At 37.3% G+C, this 20,140-nt stretch overlaps 1 protein-coding gene across 1 annotated transcript in view; it reads left to right on the forward strand.

Moving 5' to 3' along the window:
• LOC120533935 (putative interleukin-17 receptor E-like) overlaps positions 1–17,496 on the forward strand; it is a 99,199-nt gene extending 81,703 nt beyond the window's left edge. Inside the window, exons 11-18 of the mRNA XM_039761065.1 lie at positions 1,718–1,762; positions 4,862–4,919; positions 5,633–5,787; positions 7,610–7,675; positions 7,761–7,818; positions 10,105–10,209; positions 15,340–15,408; positions 15,799–17,496. Of these exons, the coding sequence (XP_039616999.1) occupies positions 1,718–1,762; positions 4,862–4,919; positions 5,633–5,787; positions 7,610–7,675; positions 7,761–7,818; positions 10,105–10,209; positions 15,340–15,408; positions 15,799–15,809 (567 nt within the window). The 3' untranslated portion in view covers positions 15,810–17,496. The remainder of the gene's footprint in view (positions 1–1,717; positions 1,763–4,861; positions 4,920–5,632; positions 5,788–7,609; positions 7,676–7,760; positions 7,819–10,104; positions 10,210–15,339; positions 15,409–15,798) is intronic.
• The last annotated feature ends 2,644 nt before the right edge of the window (positions 17,497–20,140 follow it).

The following is a 20,140-nucleotide window of genomic DNA, read 5'->3' on the forward strand; positions in this document are numbered from 1 at the left end:
AACACATCCACATGGCTTTAATTTAGAATTATCAATTAACTTTCCATTGCCTGTCCTTGGACATGTGGGTGAAATATTACTGAATGCAGATACAAGTAGAACATGCAATGTCCAAACAGACAACAACCAAGCTGGGATTTGAATCGAAGGTGCTGGATTTGTGAGGCATTGATCCTAGTTTGTTAGTTGTTTCCTATTTATTTTGGCTACTGTTCTGTGTTTCAGCTTGCAGTGTCATATGTTTTTGTATGATGTAAAGTTTTGGCTGTAGAGTTATGTTGTGATGATTTTTAAGAAAGGCTTTTATCAAATCTATCTTTTACAAAACTCAGTTTGCCCACATGAGTTAGGAGATCTGCCCTTTGAAGTTACTTGGGACTTTTCCTTCTAAAGAGAAAACCGATCTGTTCATTAAATAAAACAGAGAAGAGAAGATAAGTAAGATACTAACTTGTTCCTTGGATGTTTTGTAAAAGAAATGAGTCACTGCTATAAATGCCGTGCAAATGTTTTGTTTTGCAAAAGCTCCTCTGACTCCTACTCCTTGTTAGAGAACTAAAGCATATTCTCAATGAAAAAGGGCAGAATCCAAAAGTTCAGCCTCATCATTTTAAAAATCTAAAAACTCTTTCAATATTGCACATCAGCTGGCAATTTGATGCTATCAACAAGTAGGGCTCAGTCTCAGGTAGAACAGCAAACAATCAGAGGGTATAGTCCCAAATCACAAAAGCTGCATTTAATGATGCAATTTGAAAATGTTTCTGTAATATCATGAGAGCTCAAAAGCTATTTTGGTTGTGAAAATAATATAAAATAGTGAAACTCAATGAAACTGAGATTTTTAGCGAACATTTCACATGAAAATTTATGTGGAGATGTGCTTTAGTATAAATTCAAACTTGACAGCAATTTTCTCAGTATTGTATGCAGCAGTAGGAAGCAAATACATCATGAAATAATATACCACTTAGTATATCAAACAGTTGGAAAGAAGGAGAAGAGTGCATGGCCTTTTTAATTTATTATCATGGCAGTCTTAAAGGCAGCCAAAACTCACAGACAACGTTTTACGTTTAGTTCCAGGTGGATAGTTTGTGACTAAAAGCAGTTTTGTTTTTTGAGCGCCATCACATAACAAGCTGTCTTGTGTGGCATTCGTGAGTAGGAGTACTGCATCTGTCTGCAGGCCTGATTACATGTTAGTACAGAATATAATTTAACCTTTTAACAATTTGGGGGCCCTAACCCTTTTTCGGACTAATGTAATTTTTTCAAGTGCACCTAATTATGGAGCTGACTTGAAATTGGAATGAAATGCCGCGCTTGCACTTTAACCTTCATTTTCTTCTGAAATATGCTGTACTCCTTCTGGACTCTTATGGTATTTTTGGTTTGTCCTTGTATCCTTTTGCCTTTCTAATTGCCTGGAGATATACAGTAGTTGACATTTTGTACAATTCTGTGTTGCTCCAATGCCTGTTATTTGGATGACTTGTAGCTGTTGTTCTCTTCCTATTTAAGAGGAAGAACAGACATATTTAGGGTAGCAAAGTAGCTCCCTGAGCAATACATAGAAAGTTCTTTTATTTTTCATTACAGTTTATCATTCTCTTTAATATTGCATTTGTGTCTCCCTTGTGAGATGAGTAAATTGTGACAATCCGTTTAATAAAAAAATATTTTAAATTTGACTAACATTTTCATTAATTCACAGGTCCAATACACTGATGTTGAGCCTCACCCACGACTCTGCATGAAGGTAAATTTTAAATTAATTTAAATGCTTATTTAAATTAGAAAATCACATGAGACTGCCTTTGACAAAATCTGTAAGGAAAAAGAATTATACCTCAAAATTCTATATTGTAATGGTAAAAGTTAATTATGATGTTATGTAATGTGTTAAGCTTCACAGACAGTCTGGGACCATAGATATGCCTATTGCAGCAAGCAAAATTGTCTTTTGTTATTCGATTTTAGTAAACACCATATCAATATCCCATTAAATATCATATCATACCCTCGAGGTGTCTACAGGAAATGGATCTTTACAACATTTCAAGAGTTTAGTCAGTACAATTCAAATAGCTCTCTGTGAACTGGCTTTATGATCAGCAGTGGTTGGGGTGGGGACTGAAGGACAAGAGTATCTTAAACAGAATTATCCATCCATCCTCTTCCGCTTATCCGGGGTTGGGTCGTGGGGGCAGCAGCTTAAGCAGAGAGGCCCAGACTTCCCTCTCCCCGGCCACTTCTTCCAGCTCTTCCGGGAGAATCCCAAGGCGTTCCCAGGTAAGCCGGGAGACATAGTCCCTCCAGCATGTCCTGGGTCTTCCCCAGGGCCTCCTCCCGGTTGGACATGCCCGGAACACCTCACCAGGGAGGCGTCCAGGAGGCATCCTGGTCAGATGCCCGAGCCACCTCATCTGACTCCTCTCGATGCAGAGGAGCAGCGGCTCTACTCTGAGCCCCTCCCGGATGACTGAGCTTCTCGTTATATCTTTAAGGGAAAGCCCAGATACCCTACGGAGGAAACTCATTTCAGCCGCTTGTATTCGAGATCTCGTTCTTTCGGTCACTACCCATAGCTCATGACCATAGGTGAGGGTAGGAACGTAGATCGACTGGTAAATTGAGAGCTTTGCCTTATGGCTCAGCTTTTTTTTCACCACGACTGACCGATGCAGAGCCTGCATCACTGCGGAAGCCGTGCCGATCCGCCTGTCGATCTCACGGTCCATTCTTCCCTCACTCATGAACAAGACCCCGAGATACTTGAACTCCTCCACTTGGGGCAGGATCTCTCCCCCAATCTGAGAGGGCACTCCACCCTTTTCCGGCTGAGGACCATAGTCTTAGAGTTGGAGGTGCTGATTCTCATCCCAGCCACTTCACACTCAGCTGCAAACAATTCCAGAGAGAGCTGAAGATCACGGCCTGATGAAGCAAACAGGACAACATCATCTACAAAAAGCAGTGACCTAATTAAACAGAATTACAGTAATCCCTCGCTATATCGCGCTTTGACTATCGCGGCTTCACTCTATCGTGGATTTTAAATGTAAGCACATCTAAATATATATCACAGATTTTTCGCTGGTTCGCTTTCTGCGGACAATGGGTCTTTTAATTTAGGTTACATGCTTCCTCAGTTTGATTGCCCAGTTGATTTCATACAAGGGATGCTATTGGCGGTTGGCTTAGAAGCTACCCAATCAGAGCATGTATTACATATTAACTAAAACTCCTCAATGCTATGATATGCTTCCGGCGCGGTGCTTGTTTGCTTCTCTCTATCTTTCTCACTCTCTCTGCCTGACGGAGGGGGTGTGAGCAGAGGGGCTGTTTGCACAGAGGACACGGACGCTCCTCTACAAAATGCCGCTTTATCGTGGTGCTTCTGTATACTTAAAAGCACGTATTGATTTTTTGATTGTTTGCTTTTCTTTGCGAGCGCTCTCTCTGACATTCTCTGCTCCTGACAGCGCTCTTTTGAAGATAAGATATGTTTGCATTCTTTTAATTGTGAAAAAGAACTGTCATCTCTGTCTTGTAATGGAGCACAGTTTAAACGTTTGAATAAATGGTGTTATTTCATGTCTAGAGGGCTCTAATAATGTTAACAGGGTGGGAGAGTTTATAAGGGCTTAAAATATATAAAAAATAACCATACAAACATATGGTTTCTACTTCGCGGATTTTCACCTATCGCGGGGGGGTCTGGAACGCAACCCCCGCGATCAAGGAGGGATTACTGTAGTGAAAATATAGTTCAAAATTATTTTATATTATAAACAATTATACAGACCTCCAAAAAAGTATATAAAAATATGTAGCAACGCACACACTCTAAATATCACTTAAATACCTTGATGCGGCAATGGTATCTAGTTAACTGTTGGTTTCCCTGGAAAGACTATTTGTAAATGAGCATTGATCATTTGATCAATGATGATGAAGTTGTTTTAATTTTAATAACAATCAAACATACAATTAATATGGAAAAAGAACTTTGATTTTTTAATACAAGGGAATATTGCAAAGTGAAGGTGACTTTGGATCAAAGGTTGAGGAAAGTGACTATTGGCTTTGATATTGCAGTGTACTTCTGCAATTGCTTTGTCTTTTGTGGTATAAAATCATGAGCATAATTCTGGGTGCACAATTCCCTTGTAAACAGTAAATAAACAGTGTTTGAAAAAGGCTTCAATTTTGTACCGAAATCTTTGTCACTAATTTGAAATTGGTATCCTGGTTTCAACACACCTTTCATAACATCCATCATTGCACACTACATCATGTACAACACAGATTACATCTTTTATATGAATGGCTCACAAAATATTTGCTAGCTAAAACTTGTTCTACAGGAAAAAATTCTGCATGAATCATCACAGATTAAATCTTCATGTTTTCATACTTTAGCATGAATAAAACAAGAATTCCTTGGTCTTAAAACAATTATTTTTTTTAAATACTAATGTGATCATTTCATTGATAGCTAAAGTATACAATTTTATTGTAAGAAAATTCCACTACTTTAGTAAATCACAAAATGATTCAATGTTATTCTGGTCTTTCGTTTTCGTTTAATTTTTCTTCCTGTTTGATTGGCAATTCTGAAAATGTAAAAAATATATTTTAAATACATTTTACATTTCTTTTTAAAATGAATCTATGTAAAATATATTTCACTTTGTTCATATTAGAAAACTTCACAATATAAACAAGGTTTCTACCATGTTGCCACAGTTAGTTCTTCACCACAATTTGACTCAATAGTAAAATTAAAGGGGGATCTGTTAAATATGTAGATTCAGCTGTAAGTGATATTAAGTGATATATTGTTGTTTATTAGTTTACTACAGGAATCTCCTCATCGATAAGATGCCCTTTTGCTATAAGACACGATAAAGGTAACCAATTTTTATCTTTTTTGAATTATTTAACAGATTGAATGAATAATTTAGGAAATTCCTATTTTGGCAAGAGGAATCTTTTTCAATCTAACTGGAATGTCAGGAATCATGTTGAATAAATAAAGTATTCATGTAAATGATGATTTAGACCTGCTGTTTAGTAGGCAATCAAGCTTTACTTTCTATTTCTCACCCTAAATGAAGGCATTTTTGTTTGAGTAAGTGCTTTCTGAGTATTCAGGTTTCCTTTCACAATGCATCCTATGCTAGATAATCAGACGACTCTAAACTGGTCGTGTATGAGTGAGCCCTGAGTTTTCTATCTCTATCTGCCCATAAAAATGAAATCTATTTATTTTATACCTTAGTGTTAAGCAATAAACTTCAGATAATGCAGAAATTATTATTGTTATTAAACACTGAGAGAAATAAACAATCTTATCCGAGACAGGAATTTTGGTTCAAGTTAGCTGTTTTACCAAAATTAAAAGTAAAAATGTATTTGTATCAGCAGTGCATCATAAAAATGTGTGCATTGTAGAGTTTTTCCTTCAATTTCTGTGAATTATGCATACTGGCAAAAGGAAAGCAATGTGTAATAAAGTGCATGCAAATTGCATGCTATTTGAAATAATCACTTTATCTCATCATTATATCTAATAATTTAATTATTAACTTGAGTGACTGACTTTATTTATTTTTCTTTTTAGTGTGGAACATGAGTTTGAATTCAGCCTCTGACCATCAGAGCCTCATTATCTCTTCAGAAATCAATGCTATGATTTCTCTGACACTTTGCAATATGAGTACTTTTTCTACCGGTTTATGCAGTCCAATTGGAGATGAACTCACTATGCTACACATAGTAAGCAATATTTAAATACTATATTTTATTAACTTTAAATGTAATTATGGGCAGCACGGTGGTGCACTGGTAGTGCTGCTGCCTTGTAGTTAGGAGACATGGGTTCGCTTCCTGGGTCCTCCCTGCATAGAGTTTGCATGTTCTCCCCATGTAGGTGTGGGTTTCCTCTGGGTGCTCCAGGTTTCTCCCACAGTCCAAAGAAATGCAGGTTAGGTGCACTGGTAATTCTAAATTGTCCCTAGTGTGTGGGTGTGTGTGTGCGCCCTGCAGTGGGCTGGCACCCTGCCCAGGGATTTGTTTCCTGCCTTGCGCCCTGTGTTGGCTAGGATTGGCTCCAGCAGATCCGCGTGACCCTGTGTTAGTATATATTGGGATGGATGGATGAAATTACTGGAATTAAATGTAAAGAATTATTATTATTATGTACTAGTAGTAATTAAGTGCAAACCATTTAGTTTTTCTTATGGAATGGATAACAGTTATAATAATGGTACATATACAGAGAGATGTATAAAATACTAATGGCATCCTTATGAACTGAAGTGATCATTTTGAATCCCCAGCTATAAACTGCAATTGTACAAGAGTAAGTCAGACATGTGAACTAATAAAAGATAAACAAGGACAGAAAAAGACCCCGGTTCAGATGTTTTAGGGGACACTGCTAAAGTAGTTACATTAAACTACAGAATAGACAAGAGAGCAAAAGAAAACCCAAATAAAATCAAAATATGTTATTATACTACTAGATAAAATTAAAAAAAAACAAAACTATAATGCAAACCTTAATACATAAGAAATGCACAGAAGTGAAGACTGAATGGTGTGAATATAGTAATTTTTTTTACTATACTCACATAGTGATGATAATAATTGTTATGCATTTATATTTATATATTAATGAAATCAAGATAAAACAATAGGATTCAGACAGGGCTCAACCAATAATTCCACTGACTTGCAGTTGGAACATGCTAACATCTGCAGCCACTGGACTATTAAGGTTGCTTAGGGCCGCTAGATTTCCATTAGTGAAAATCCATTAATCTTACATTGACTGCAGATAGCCATGAATTTCTTATCAGTCAGACTGGTGAGTCAGTCAACAATAATTGGTTTATATAGACAAAACAGATATGACACCTTCAATTGGAAACTCAGAAGTTTAATTAAAAACCAAACAGTTCCAAATAGAATAGCATAATTTTTAAACTTTGTTCTCTTTTATTATAAAGGAAGCTCTCAATAGTTTAAAAATAAGATGGATTTGAGGTAAATTTGTGCTAATTCATTTGAAGAATGAAACTGCTGTAGATATCAAGATATTTTGCAATTTATATGCTAAACACACATATTCAGTGTAAAGGGATTGCTTTTTCTTTCTCTACGATCATCTGATCATTGGAGTATCTACAGTATATTCAAGTTGCAGGTATTTTTGTTTTTTGTTTCTGGACAGCCCCCTTTATTGTAGGGATCTCCACTTACAAACAATGGGTAGCTAATAATCATAACATTAGGAATAAATTATTACTATTAGAGTTTCACATATTTTAAAATTCTGCAATCATGCTCAAATTATGATAGTACAGTACATCAGATTTAATGACAGGAGAAAGGGTTAGGCTGCTTTCCTTCCGAAACTTAACACCTTAATAATAGGTTTTGAAAAGCTCTTCGAGCAGTTTGAAAGTAATGTAGAAACCTAGTTTTGAGTCAAAAAAGGTGGGGTGTGATTTGAAATTTTTAACTATGTTTGTAGTATAAAAAAATATTTTATTACAATTCTGTTCTTACATACTGTGCCATTTTTATTTTTAAGGGTTCATCAGAACAAATAACTGTAAACTTACCAAAAGAAGCATGCCATCCAAATATTTGTGTGCAGGTAAGAGGAAGTACTTAAGTTGTGCATTTCTTCTACATTTTTGTTTACTTCTGACTGACTGTCTTGAAACTGTTATGCTTGGCAGGGAAGGAGAACAGATGTTAAGTATTCAATACCTGTTCTGAAGTGTGGATTGCAGTGCCGTAAGTCATTTTTTGATGAAATATGAATATTAGTAATGACTTAATGTCAAAAGACTGCTTGCAAGGGCTATATCCTAATTATTTGGAAAACTGAAATGCAAATTATTGTGATCTGGACTATAGCTGTGTAGCTGAATCATTTAGCTGCTGTGTACTGTTTTATTTCAAAACTGCAATTAAATGCATTTAATATGATTACATTTATGTAAGATGTTATACATTACATCACCTAAACCTACATCAGTTTAGGTGTGGGCAAGCTATAGCATGTGGGGCCAATGGCATAGCTTTGAGCAGCCTGTGGGCTTCTCATGCAAATCTATAATGTTCCAACCCCCCGGTTCCTAAGAAGATGATGCTACAGTTAGCTGGTGTATGTAAAGTTGATATGAGGTGTTATCTAAAAAGTGGTATATTAAAGCAAGTTTACACCATACAGAAAGGAACACTCTGTAACACTGCCAAATATAGGGCTATGCGTGAGTGTTTTAAGTAGTTTGCTTGCCTTGTCTATGTTTTCTTGGAGAATCACACATGACATTTTTATCAGTGATGGATTTTATTGGCAGCTAAATTTAGGGTCTGTGCACAAATTAGTATTAAGTGTGCCATTTGCAAATGTCAAAGGAGAAGGTTAACACTTTTAATGAATCATCCAAGATGGATTAGGCAATTTGTGTTTTTTCAAAGGTTTATTTCAACTCAAAAGAGGAGGAAAGTCATGGTTCCCAAGTGAGCTCATTTCATCTTTGGTTAAAGCACTGTTTATTTATCTTTTTGTCCATTCATCAAACTTTGTAATAATCTGAGTGAGTTGCAACAGGCAAAATCTAGTTTCCCAAATGTGGACTGCACCAGACAGGCAGCTCAGATTGCCATCCTTCATCATGAATTTGCAATTTGTTTTCAGAACTTTAGATGCTGTGTGATAGAAGCAGTTTTTGCTTGGCTACTACCAACAACTTATTACTTCAAATTTGTTACCAAGGCTTTGCAAGCATGTGCAGTGCACAGTCTCATTACTTGGTAGCATATACAATTACATGCAGGTCCATTAACAAATGAAAATTACCAGAAGTAAATATAGTAGTGGGTGGTGCAGTGGTAGCAGTGCTGCCTCACAGTAAGGAGACCTGGGTTCACTTCCTGCGTCCTCCCTTTGTGCAGTTTGCTTGTTCTCCCTGTGTCTGCGTGGGTTTCCTCCCACAGTCCAAAGGTATACAGGTTAGGTGCATTGGCAATCCTAAATTTTTCATTTTCCTTTGCCTAAATACTCATTACAGTGCTGAGATTAACACATTATTCACAAACCCTTACTAAACAAAATTCAAAATTCACCTTTGACAGGAGAAATAACTGATGCCTAAAAAGCTGCAAGTGTTCCTGGAGTCCTCAAGCAGGACAGAACAATGTACTCCAGTAATTATTGATGTCTTACCTTACTCTGTGTAAAATAAAACAACTAAGCTCAAAAATGAAGCTTATTTAAAGACTATACATAAGTTTAAAGACTATTTATATGAAAAGCCATTTTTAATAGAAGATGACTTAGGCTTGGAAGGAAATATTGTGTCAAATAAGAGATATTTAAAGAATACACAAAAATAAAGCAAACAATAGAGCATTCTTAGATGTTCAAAAACCTTTCAACACCACTGCTAACACAAAGTATTTCCTGAAAGTAGAGTAACTTGTGACATTGCATCAACAGTAGGAAACAGAGCCAATAGGTACAAGTTGAATGCTCCTCACAGGGCTTCATCCTTCATTGATTCGCTAGAGGAGCTGTGCTAAATAACCCCTCCTGAATTATTAACAACCAACAAGTTTCAAATGCACTGAGTAAATGAGTGAAGTTTGCAGCTTAAAGTGAGTAATGACAAATAGCCACAGTAACAAAAAGAGTTCAACAGTATATAGAAAATCAGCTTAACTAAATGAACTACAGACTACTATGAGCAAATTACCTTTATTAATTGAATACACATTTTAAAAATTCTTTTAAATACAGTTCTAATATGAAAATGTGTTATCAATTGATTGAAAGTCTCAACGCAGTATAAATGCCTCCCTTGCATCTTGTGCACTAATTTTAAATGCAATGTAAAAAAAAAATTAGAAACTTAACATTGATGGTTAATCAACTCAATTTCTCTCAGCATATAATTATACCTTTATTTTGCACATTTCTGTTTTTTTAAGTATCAGTTTATAAAAATAATAAACTTTCAAATAAAATAAATATATATTTACAAGATGATGTTTTGTTTCCTTGTTTCCCTGTAGCATTCAAAAATGATAAAATGACAATTTTCTGGATACTGACAGTTTCATTGGTGGTGCTCTTTTTGCTAATTGTGGCAACCCTTATGGGACATGTACTACTAACAGGTAGGCTAAATATTAAAATAATAATGCGTCCCTCCTAATTCATTCACTACATAAAACTAAAAGGTATCTTTGATAACAATGTGCATATAAATATTTTTAAAATTTACTTTATTATGTACTATATGAGGTTGTTGAGGTTTTCTTGGTTTTATTCTGTGTTGTTTATTTATACAGAAAGTCTTTGGCGTCTTTATTTATATGGTTTACATACAGCTTTTTAACTCAAGAAAATAAAAAGCAACAAAAGGATAAAATGTAGAGTAAACTCTGCATGTGTTTGTAATCCAACATTTTAAAAATACTCCTTCTGGTTTGAGGAGATATGGTATTCTAGCCTAACTGTTAATAATAGGACAAGTCCCATTTTCCAGTCAGTTGGGATGATGGCAGTCTCCCAAATCGAGACAAAGATTGCTTGCAATGCCAGGAGGACAGCCTTACCACCAGCCTAGAGACGTTCAACCCGGATACCACAGATCCCTGCATCCTTCCCCCTCAGCTGGTTCACCACATGTGCAATCTCAGTGAGATTGGGAGGTTCACAGCTAATTGGAGGATCAGCCTCAAGAACCTTGAACCCAGAGATATCCAACAACATAGCCGGAGGATCAGCTTTGAACAACTGCTCAGAGTAGCCATCCCAGCAGGTCACAACTGCAGTGTCATCCATAAGGACTGTTCCATCAGCTGCCTTGACTGCGACTCTCCGAGGAACAGATTCAGATGTGCGTAATGCTTTGATTTCTCTGTAAGCAGGACGTGGGTCGCTAGACCATCTGCCCTCAGAGCCCTCGCAGCCATCCTTCTCAGTTCCCAGTACAGACCAGAGTTGCCATTGAGCCGTGCTCTGCAACTCCTCTCGATGATATCCAGGGTGCCCTGCGAGATGAAACACCTCCTTCTGGGAAGACACCAACACAACCCTCAGCAACCTTCAGGGTCTTGTCATGGATGGTCTCCCACATCACATTAGGATCGGCAGTCATACCCAAATCTGAAAGTCCAGTCTCATTTTCCTAGTAACCTACTGGACCTAAGCTGGATCCTAGCAACAACAAGTCTGTGGTGAGAATTCACAAATTGGGCACTTCTGTAGACCCTGCCGTTTTGCAAGAGTCTCCAGCATCTGCCCACAAGGAAGTGATCGATCTCCTTCACTGCACCACCAGTAGTGAAGTACCAAGTCCAACAATGCGGTTTAGGGCACTGGAACTAGAATCCAGCGATTCGTAGCCCCTGACCTTTTGCAAAGTCAAGGAACATGGAGCCACTTTCACCATGGTCACCAGACCCATGGGGACCAAGACAGTCCTCATAGCCAGCCCTGTCAGTGCCAGTGGCTGTACTGAAGTCACCCATGACCAGAGGAGTGTCACCTCATGGGCACCCATCAACCACCGAGCGAAGCTGTGAATAAAATGTCTCCCTCGCCGAGACATCACTCACCGCGGTCGAGACAACAGACAAGGCACCCAGGGAGTAGCGTAATCTGAGTCTCATAATACGTTCGTTGAAAGGAATGAAATAGGACACCATTGTAAAAAGCCAATCCGCTACAGCAACAGCTACTCTCCGAGTATGACAGCCATCAGACCGACGCGACCAATAAAAGGTGTATCCACCTACAGAGATCTGGCCAGTCCCCGGTCTGTGAACCTCAGACAGTGCTGCCACAGAAATGAGGAGTTTACGCAGCTCCTCCGAGAGCAGAGGAAGATGATCATCTTGCTGGAGAGACAAGACGTCCCATGCACCCACCCGTATGGGCTGCCTCAATTTGGGACCCAAGTGCTGCCATGTAGTGGGCAACACCTCAGCACCACACCTGTTCCGATCCCCTTCCTATGGGTGGCTGCAGCAGAGCTACACCCACGGAGAGTAAAAAGGAGTCCTTTCTGTAGTCTCTGAGCTTTGTGAAGTTTTTTTATGGTGGCTGGAGTGCCAATCCTTCCACCAACCCCCATGATTTTCCTGCAAGCAGTACAGATGCAGTTTAACGTTATACCCAGGACAGAAAAAAATTCTGGAAAGGGAAAGGTAATTGCCTGGATTGTAGCAACTACAGGGGGATAACACTGCTCTCGGTGCTGTGTAAGGTCCTTGCTAGTGTCGTCCTCAATAGGATCCGTGATCACTTGCTCACCTACCAGCAACCGGAACAGTCTGATTTTATGCCTAAGAAGTCTACCATCGACTGCATCCTGGCACTGAGGTTTTCTCATGGAGCTGAAACGCGAATATCGGCAGACTTTCTTTGAAGCCTTTGTCGATTTTCACAAAGTGTTCGACTCAGTTGATCGAGCAGCCCTGTGGGAGATCCTAAGGGTTCGAGGGATCGAGAGATCCCTCGAGGTTGCTGGATATCATGGCCAGCCTGTACACTGGTACTGTGAGTGCTGTGCAGAGTGGAGGCAGGACCTCTGCGTTTTTCCCAGCTGATTCTGGGGTTCGTCAGGGGTGTGTTCTTGCTCCTACTCTGTTCAATGCTTGTATGGACTGGGTGTTGGGCAAGGTCGTGGGGTCCATTGGCTGTGGGGCATCTGTTGGTGAAGAAAGATTCACGGATCTTGACTTTGCTGACAATGCTGTGATCTTCGCGGAGTCAATGGAGGCTCTGATGGGGGTGCTCGAGAGACCAACCGAGGAGTCTGAGTGTCTGGGCTTGTGAGTGTCCTGGATAAAAACCAAGATCCAGTCCTTTAATGACCTCTTCGGCACAGCCATTAGCTGTCTGTCTGCGGAGAGAGTGTCAACCTTGTCGAGAGGTTTACTTACCTTGGCAGTGACATTCATGTCTCTGGTGACTCTTTATATGAAGTCAGTAGACGGATTGGGAGAGCATGGGGGGTCATGAGGTCGCTGGAAAGGGGTGTGTGGCACTCCCAATATCTATGCAAAAGGACAACGGTCCAAGTCTTTAGAGTCCTGGTACTTCCTGCCTTGCTATATGGTTGCGAGACATGGACACTATCCAATGACCTGAGACGAAGACTGGACTCCTTTGGTACTGTGTCTCTCCGGAAAATCCTTTGGTACCGTTGGTTTGACTTTGTGTCGAATGAGCGGTTGCTCATGAAGTCCCGAATGAGGCACATAACTTACATTGTGAGGGAGCGTCAGTTACAGCACTATGTGGCGTGTTTCCCCAAGGGTGATCCGGCTCGTAAGGTCCTCATTGTTGGGGACCCGAGTGGCTGGACCAGGCCAAGGGGCCGCCCACGTAACCCCTGGCTGCAGCAGATAGAAGGTCATTTCCGGAGGGTGGGAGTGGACCACATGTCTGCCTGGGGGGTTGCAAACCAGGATCCCGAGTTGTTTTCCGTCATGTAGTGGGTACTGCAACGCACTGTACCAGTACATGCTCCCCTACTTGACTTGACTTGACTTGTTAATAATGTAAAAGTCTCAGGTACATGATATCCATCCAGCCATCCATTTTGTTAACCTGCTTATCCTGGAGCCTATACCAGTAAGCAGTAGGTACAAGGCAGGAACAATTCTTGGACAGCCCATTGCAAGGTAAACACACACATACTCACCCACAGCCACATCCAATTTACTGTTGTCAAGCCGAGCAATACAATACAACATATTCTTTCATTGCAAAGCTTCACATTGTGAAATGAAAAAAATAAAAACACTGCTTTTATGGAATGCATATAATTAGGAATACAAATGTAAAAGCCCTGGATGATAACATCTTCATATTTCAAAGTGTTTCTTTGTTTCTATAGAGATATTAAGTAAAGATGTCATTTTTATGTTTGTTAGAACAGAATAATACATTTTTAGCTAAACCTTAAAAGACCAGAAACATTAAAGCAAAATTTAAAGAATAAATTCCCACATATTTGAAAGATTCCACATAAAATATATTTTCCTGATAACAGTGAAATAAATATTACAATAAATAGTAACATCTGTGTTGGTTAGAATTATTATTTCTATCACTCAATATTTAATGTGTGTGTTATTTTCAAATTACTTTTTGCATCAGTTAACTTATTTCAGTAACCACTATCAAAGCAACCAATCAGTGTGTTAATGCTCAATGGCATTATTTTTATTATTCTTCAAGTATCCCATACAAGTTGGCTAGTACATTTATCAAGACGTTGATGCAAAGTTTTTGGAAGATAAAAATGATTATGTACTTTACAAGCAAATACATGTAAGGATAAAAGAAGCTTTGTAACCTTTATTTGTGCTCTTTCTGATAAATAATGTAAGATTAAAAGCTTAACCTAGCCTTTATTTTAACCTTAAGATGTTTTTTTCCATAACAAAAGTTATTGAATTCTTCACAAGCAGTGGCCAAAGCTCTAGGCTTTAAACAAAAAGGCTGCTAGTTTGGGAACTGCTGCCAAACTTTATGTTACACTGAATTTGTAATCTGTTGTTGCTTTATCCATGAATTATTGTACTATATGTACTGTACTTCTCATAATTTATAGGACTTTGTTCACTATATAGACAAGAATATAACTAAAAAGTAATTTGTTAAAATAAAGAACTGTAATTATGACAATTACATTTACAAACATTACAACTTTTTTGAACTAAACCTGCCTAATCCTGAACACACATAAAAAGCAACATACAGTAACTAAGAAAAATAGAAATGTTTTAAATGAATGAACACAGCAAATTTCCAAGAATGCTTCTTTGTCTCTGTTATTGTCCAACCTCAATACCTCAATTTGTATTTAAACAGAACTTGATACTGGTATGATTTTATCAAAGTTGAAGTGGTGTTCTGCATGTTTATGTATGCAAATATTGTAAGGTTAAGTACTTTACTAGTATTAAATTAAGGATATAGACAATAAACCTCTTAGATGTTTAGGCAGAATCAAGCAGAAATGTACTAACCCATTGGTATTGGACTGATAATCATGGGTAATGTCCATTCAGAGGAATGACAGCCATTCAACAGGGTGCTAGAAAAACTCAGTATTTTAAAGTTTATTTTTCCTTATGAATAAAATTGTATGAATAAAGACACAGTAGATATAAATGGTATTTATAATCATCAGACCTTTGCCATGTATTTAACATGAAATGTAAATAATGTCTGTACTAATATTGTGAATGGCAAGTGAGCATTTTGATTTGACTATTTTTTTTCAGTGTTTCATCAGAGAAAAGGATGTATACTTAACAAACAAGAAAAAATACAACTTTTCAAACCGAACACAGGTATCCAGTCTTTGTACAGTATATAATAAACATTTTTAAAATATAAACCTATTAATTAATATTCAAAGAAATATAATTTAATAAATGAAATTTTAAGAAATGTTTAACTATTGGAGTCACTGTAAAAATACTTAAACATTGTTCAGGACTGTCTCTTGCCTTACGGCTAGTTTTGCTATGCTAAGGTCCTACCCTCCCACAATACAGAACTGGATTAAGCAGGCCTCAAAATGTAATATTAACTAATAACTTTCCAAATGTAATACTTTATGAGAGTGTTTGGTCATATTTAACAGTATGTCTGTCACATGTTAAACGGTTTTAAGGTTTATGACATATACTAAGTAAAGGGATAAGTAAAGTCTGACTGTATGTTTTTGTCTTTTTCAGTTTATTTTTGAAGAAACAATGACCTCCTTTGAAACTGCAGTGGTAAATAAAAGAGTCTGGCTTCCCCAGCTGTGTAAAGTCTAAGAAACTAAAGTGAAAACGTGGATGGATGGAACACCATAAGACATTTCAGCTTAGAAGATCATATATTCTAACATACAGTAGAATGCAGAACATATTTTATTAGCTTGTGTCTAGGTTTAAATTTCAATTGGTTGTCTCCCAGGTCTTGATGCACTTTTACAAAGAAGAAGACCAGATGCAAATGAGTTTTCATCACACTGCTAATGGGTGACATTTTTCCATTACATGGCTCAGAGCTACTTTACTTAGTCCATGGGCGTCTGTAATAAGCCAAGATTTGCTTTGCAATAAACATTTTAAGATTCTTTTCTCTAGTTGTAAATTAAATCCTTGCTTAGTTTGCCTCTTTTTTACACACTCTCCTTTTAGGATTAACCTGTAGTATGAACCTTAGCAAAGATGGGCACTAATGTTGTGACACATTGATTCATGAACTGCATCTTTATTACTTATAGTAACTGTGTCATTTGTATTTAGCTTTGGGTTTTTTTCTATTTCAGTTTGGTCTGAGCAAGTTACACAATGCAGCATGGAATTCTCTGTTGGATTTATGTGAGCACATGTCCCCATGTTATGGTCAAACGTGTTCAACTAACGATTCTTAAAAAAGAGAACGTGCAACAGACAGATCTGAACGATAGAATATAAGTGTCTTTGTAAACTACAAAATTCCATATATTTAGTATCATCAATGTAAGATGCAAAACTGGGATAGAAAAAGTCAACCTTAATGTCTCATAAAGTTGTTGACTGCAATGAAAAACTACTTCCTTGTTTTATCTCCCTCCTTGCAATATTAGATTGTGTAACTTGCTTGTGTTTGGGAGCAAAATAGTTCTGAAGTTTTAAGTGTTTATGTAGAGTACAATGCAGATAATATATATGGGTATGCTCTTAAAGGCTAATATTATATGGCTTTCTTTCTTTATTTAATTTGTTCATCTTGTAGTGTGTTTCTAAGAGTAACCAATTATTTTTATTCTGTCAATCCACACAGCCCCCTGTTAAAGTAGCCTTGAAGCTACATTGGACATTAACCAAAATAATTATTGTATGAAAATGAGTGTGCTATCCATTTTGTTTACACAATATTTCATTTCTGTTTGTGTTTTTTTATCTTTGTGTATTTATGTGAATGGTTATTTGCAAATGAGAGATGTAAGCTGCAAAATATGTTGACATATCTGGCCACCTGATAAGCATACTATAACTTGTTACACCTTAATTATTCCTCGTTGCTCTTTCTCTAAATTATTTATTAATATCGGGACAAAATAAATATGGCTTTGATTCACTTGTAGTAAAACCATGGCACCTGTGCAGGTCTGGTAAGGAATAAGAAGAAGGTAAACTACTAAACAGTGCACGAGGGACTCTGCAGTGTTCTTCTGTCAGTGAGTTGAACTCCACTGTCCCTGGATTTATTCTCAGTTTCCACCAAAATGTGGTTCTTTTAAAAAAAAACTAGCAGATGTGATAATATGTGAAAAAAGCATATGTACTGTATAATATATAATACACCAAAAAATAAATAAATTTTTGGTGGCAGCAAAATTACTTAAGAGAGAATAAAAATTAATCGAAGTAAAATGTTATTTCTTACAAGTCTGAAATTGAAATGAAAAAGGGGAAAGGATTTGAATGATGTTATTGATTAGGCAGCTCTAAGTGTAGCTTTATGAAAAGTGTATATAGTATCATTACTACATACTGTACATGTATACACTCATTTACAGTATTCACATGTATATATTTATTTTATTTTTGGATAATATATAAGCTATTTCTCATAAGCACTTTCTTGTTATTTTAGCAGGTTAACCTAACTAGTTCTCTCCTAAATCTTAAGCATACAGTTTCTTATTTCTATAAGTTTCTGATACATATTATTTACTTTAGCAATTTATTAATAACTCATCACTATGAAGCAATACTATTGAAGAATTCTTTTTACTTCATCTTAACCATAAATGAAATAAATTGTAAAACTATGAAATAGTGCTAAATATCTACCATTCATAAGTAAAAAGCATACCAATACGCACAATTATATTTTACTGCACATTGATTATGTTTTTTACAATGCACGTCCATATATATTTTAGGGTAATCTCATTGGCATGAATACCTTTTTATTTTTCTAATTTCCAAAACACAAAGTATTACGTGTCATACCAATTTCATATTGTTGCTCTATTTTTATATATGTTTGAAGCAGGAGTTTATATGAATATTTATTTGTCAAAAATATAATACTTTGTATTTATATATGCATGAGATTTAGCTTTTGCCCAAATTTATGTTAAAATAAAAATGTAAATACATTTTAATTCAGTGTTTTTGTTCTAGCTATAAATAAAGGTGTCTTCTGTATACTGTGTTGTTTTATGTATTAAAAGATGTTTTTTTTTATTTATTACTGGAAAAAAATCCTGGCAGAAAAATTAAAGAGTTACATAGTTTTACAGTATATGAATTATATTTAAAAAGTGTGCCCTGTGATGACTTTCATTATTATTATTATTTTACCATTTCAGAAATTTACAGGTATACTGACTTGACATCATTTCAATGTTATTATAGAAAGGACTTGACAATGTGGAATAATTCATGTGATTTACACTTGTTAGGCATTATCTTTAAGAGATCTAAAGGGATCTTCTATAAATCCTTACCTCTTTGATCTGTTTTTGATGTGTTGAGTCATGGGATAAAAGAATAATCCCTCTGGTTCAGGCTTTTTGGTGATTACAGTGGAAGAGAAAGTGAGGGAGTCCAAATCGAAGGTGGATAGACAAAGTAGACGATCTGAAGGAAAACACGCTAGACTGACGAGGAGGTAAAGGACCGAGCTGTTTGGAGAAACTAGATCATGGGAAAAGGTGAAGAGGCAGAAGAAGAAGAAGGCATTGTGCCTCGGTCGTTAATTACACAGATACTGTAGATAGATGGCAGTTTATTTATCCCAAAGGAGAAATTTGGCTTTTTATTAAATATTCCAGTATATTATAGTATGACATGCAACAACCCCCCTCTCAAATAACTTACCAGAATAACTAAAAAGAAAGAAAATACTTCTCACTTGGCTAACAGTGAGGCATTATTGCTGTGGTATAGCGGGTCTGCGGCTTCAAAAAAAAAAGTTCAGTTTTAAATCTATAGAGCTGTGTTGTCTCCATGGGTGCATGACTGCGGTAAGTTAATGAGGTAGTTAAAGTGAGTCGTACCTGCACGTGTGGGTGCGATCATTCCCAATTGCTTCATTGGCTTCCTGCGGCGTGTGATTAAGGCTCGGAGACTGGAGTGTATATATATATATATATACGGGTCGGCACAATTAAAGAGGGGAGAATTAAAGAAAAGGAGAAAAGAAAAGAGGTTAAAAGACATGGAAGGCAGACTTGGGAACGACGATCTGGCCACCTGGAGGGAGAAGACAGTACGAGCTGGGGCCCTGTGAAGGAGCGTTAGCTGTGGCACTCTAGGGGCTAGTTCTACTCACTGAACATCCAGGTGGAATGTGGCGAGCGAGTCAGGTGCCCTCCTTAGGCTTCTGAGGTGTGACCACGTGAGCGCGAAGAAGGAAGGGAGGAGAGCCGAACTTGGACGGTCTGGCCATGATGCCTGGAGGCAGCCAAGACGGAGGTCGGCCGAAAGGAGCTCATGGCTGCCGAGTCTTCGCCGGTTACGCGAGCAATGGGTGAGCCAGGGAGAATGAAAAAGAGGTGAGATCAGGAGGAGTTAGTCTGCATTTTAGCCCCCGGATTTTTAATGTATTTATTTATTGATTTTTATTCCCACTTTTTATTGGATTGTTATATGTACTTTGTTTTTGAACACTGCACCATTGCCACTTTTGTTGGTTTTACTTGTGTTTTGACTTTGCTTTTAATAAAAGCACTTGAGCACCTTTTCCACCATCCTCTGGCATCATCAGTGAATTGTCCTCATATGTCAGCCCATCTCGGTCATAACTATCGACGGTGTTGGTTCAGCAGACTCCCATGTGGGAAGAGGGTGTCTGTAGGGGACCAGCATCGCCACAATTGCTATTGATATAAAACAGCCCCAGTACCAATTCTTGAAACACTTCTGCTAAATAATTGATTGGCTGAAAGTTCTCCATGTTAGTTTTTCAGAGAGAGGATGTGCAGCATTGTTCATAATGACAGTCAGTTTTGTTTTAACTTTTCCCTTTGTTACTAGCTCCAGTGGGTTCAGAAAGCATCCTATAACTGTGCTTGCTCTTTTAATTAGC

The sequence above is a fragment of the Polypterus senegalus genome, chromosome 8, assembly GCF_016835505.1.
Source record: "Polypterus senegalus isolate Bchr_013 chromosome 8, ASM1683550v1, whole genome shotgun sequence".
Taxonomy (NCBI): domain Eukaryota; kingdom Metazoa; phylum Chordata; class Cladistia; order Polypteriformes; family Polypteridae; genus Polypterus; species Polypterus senegalus.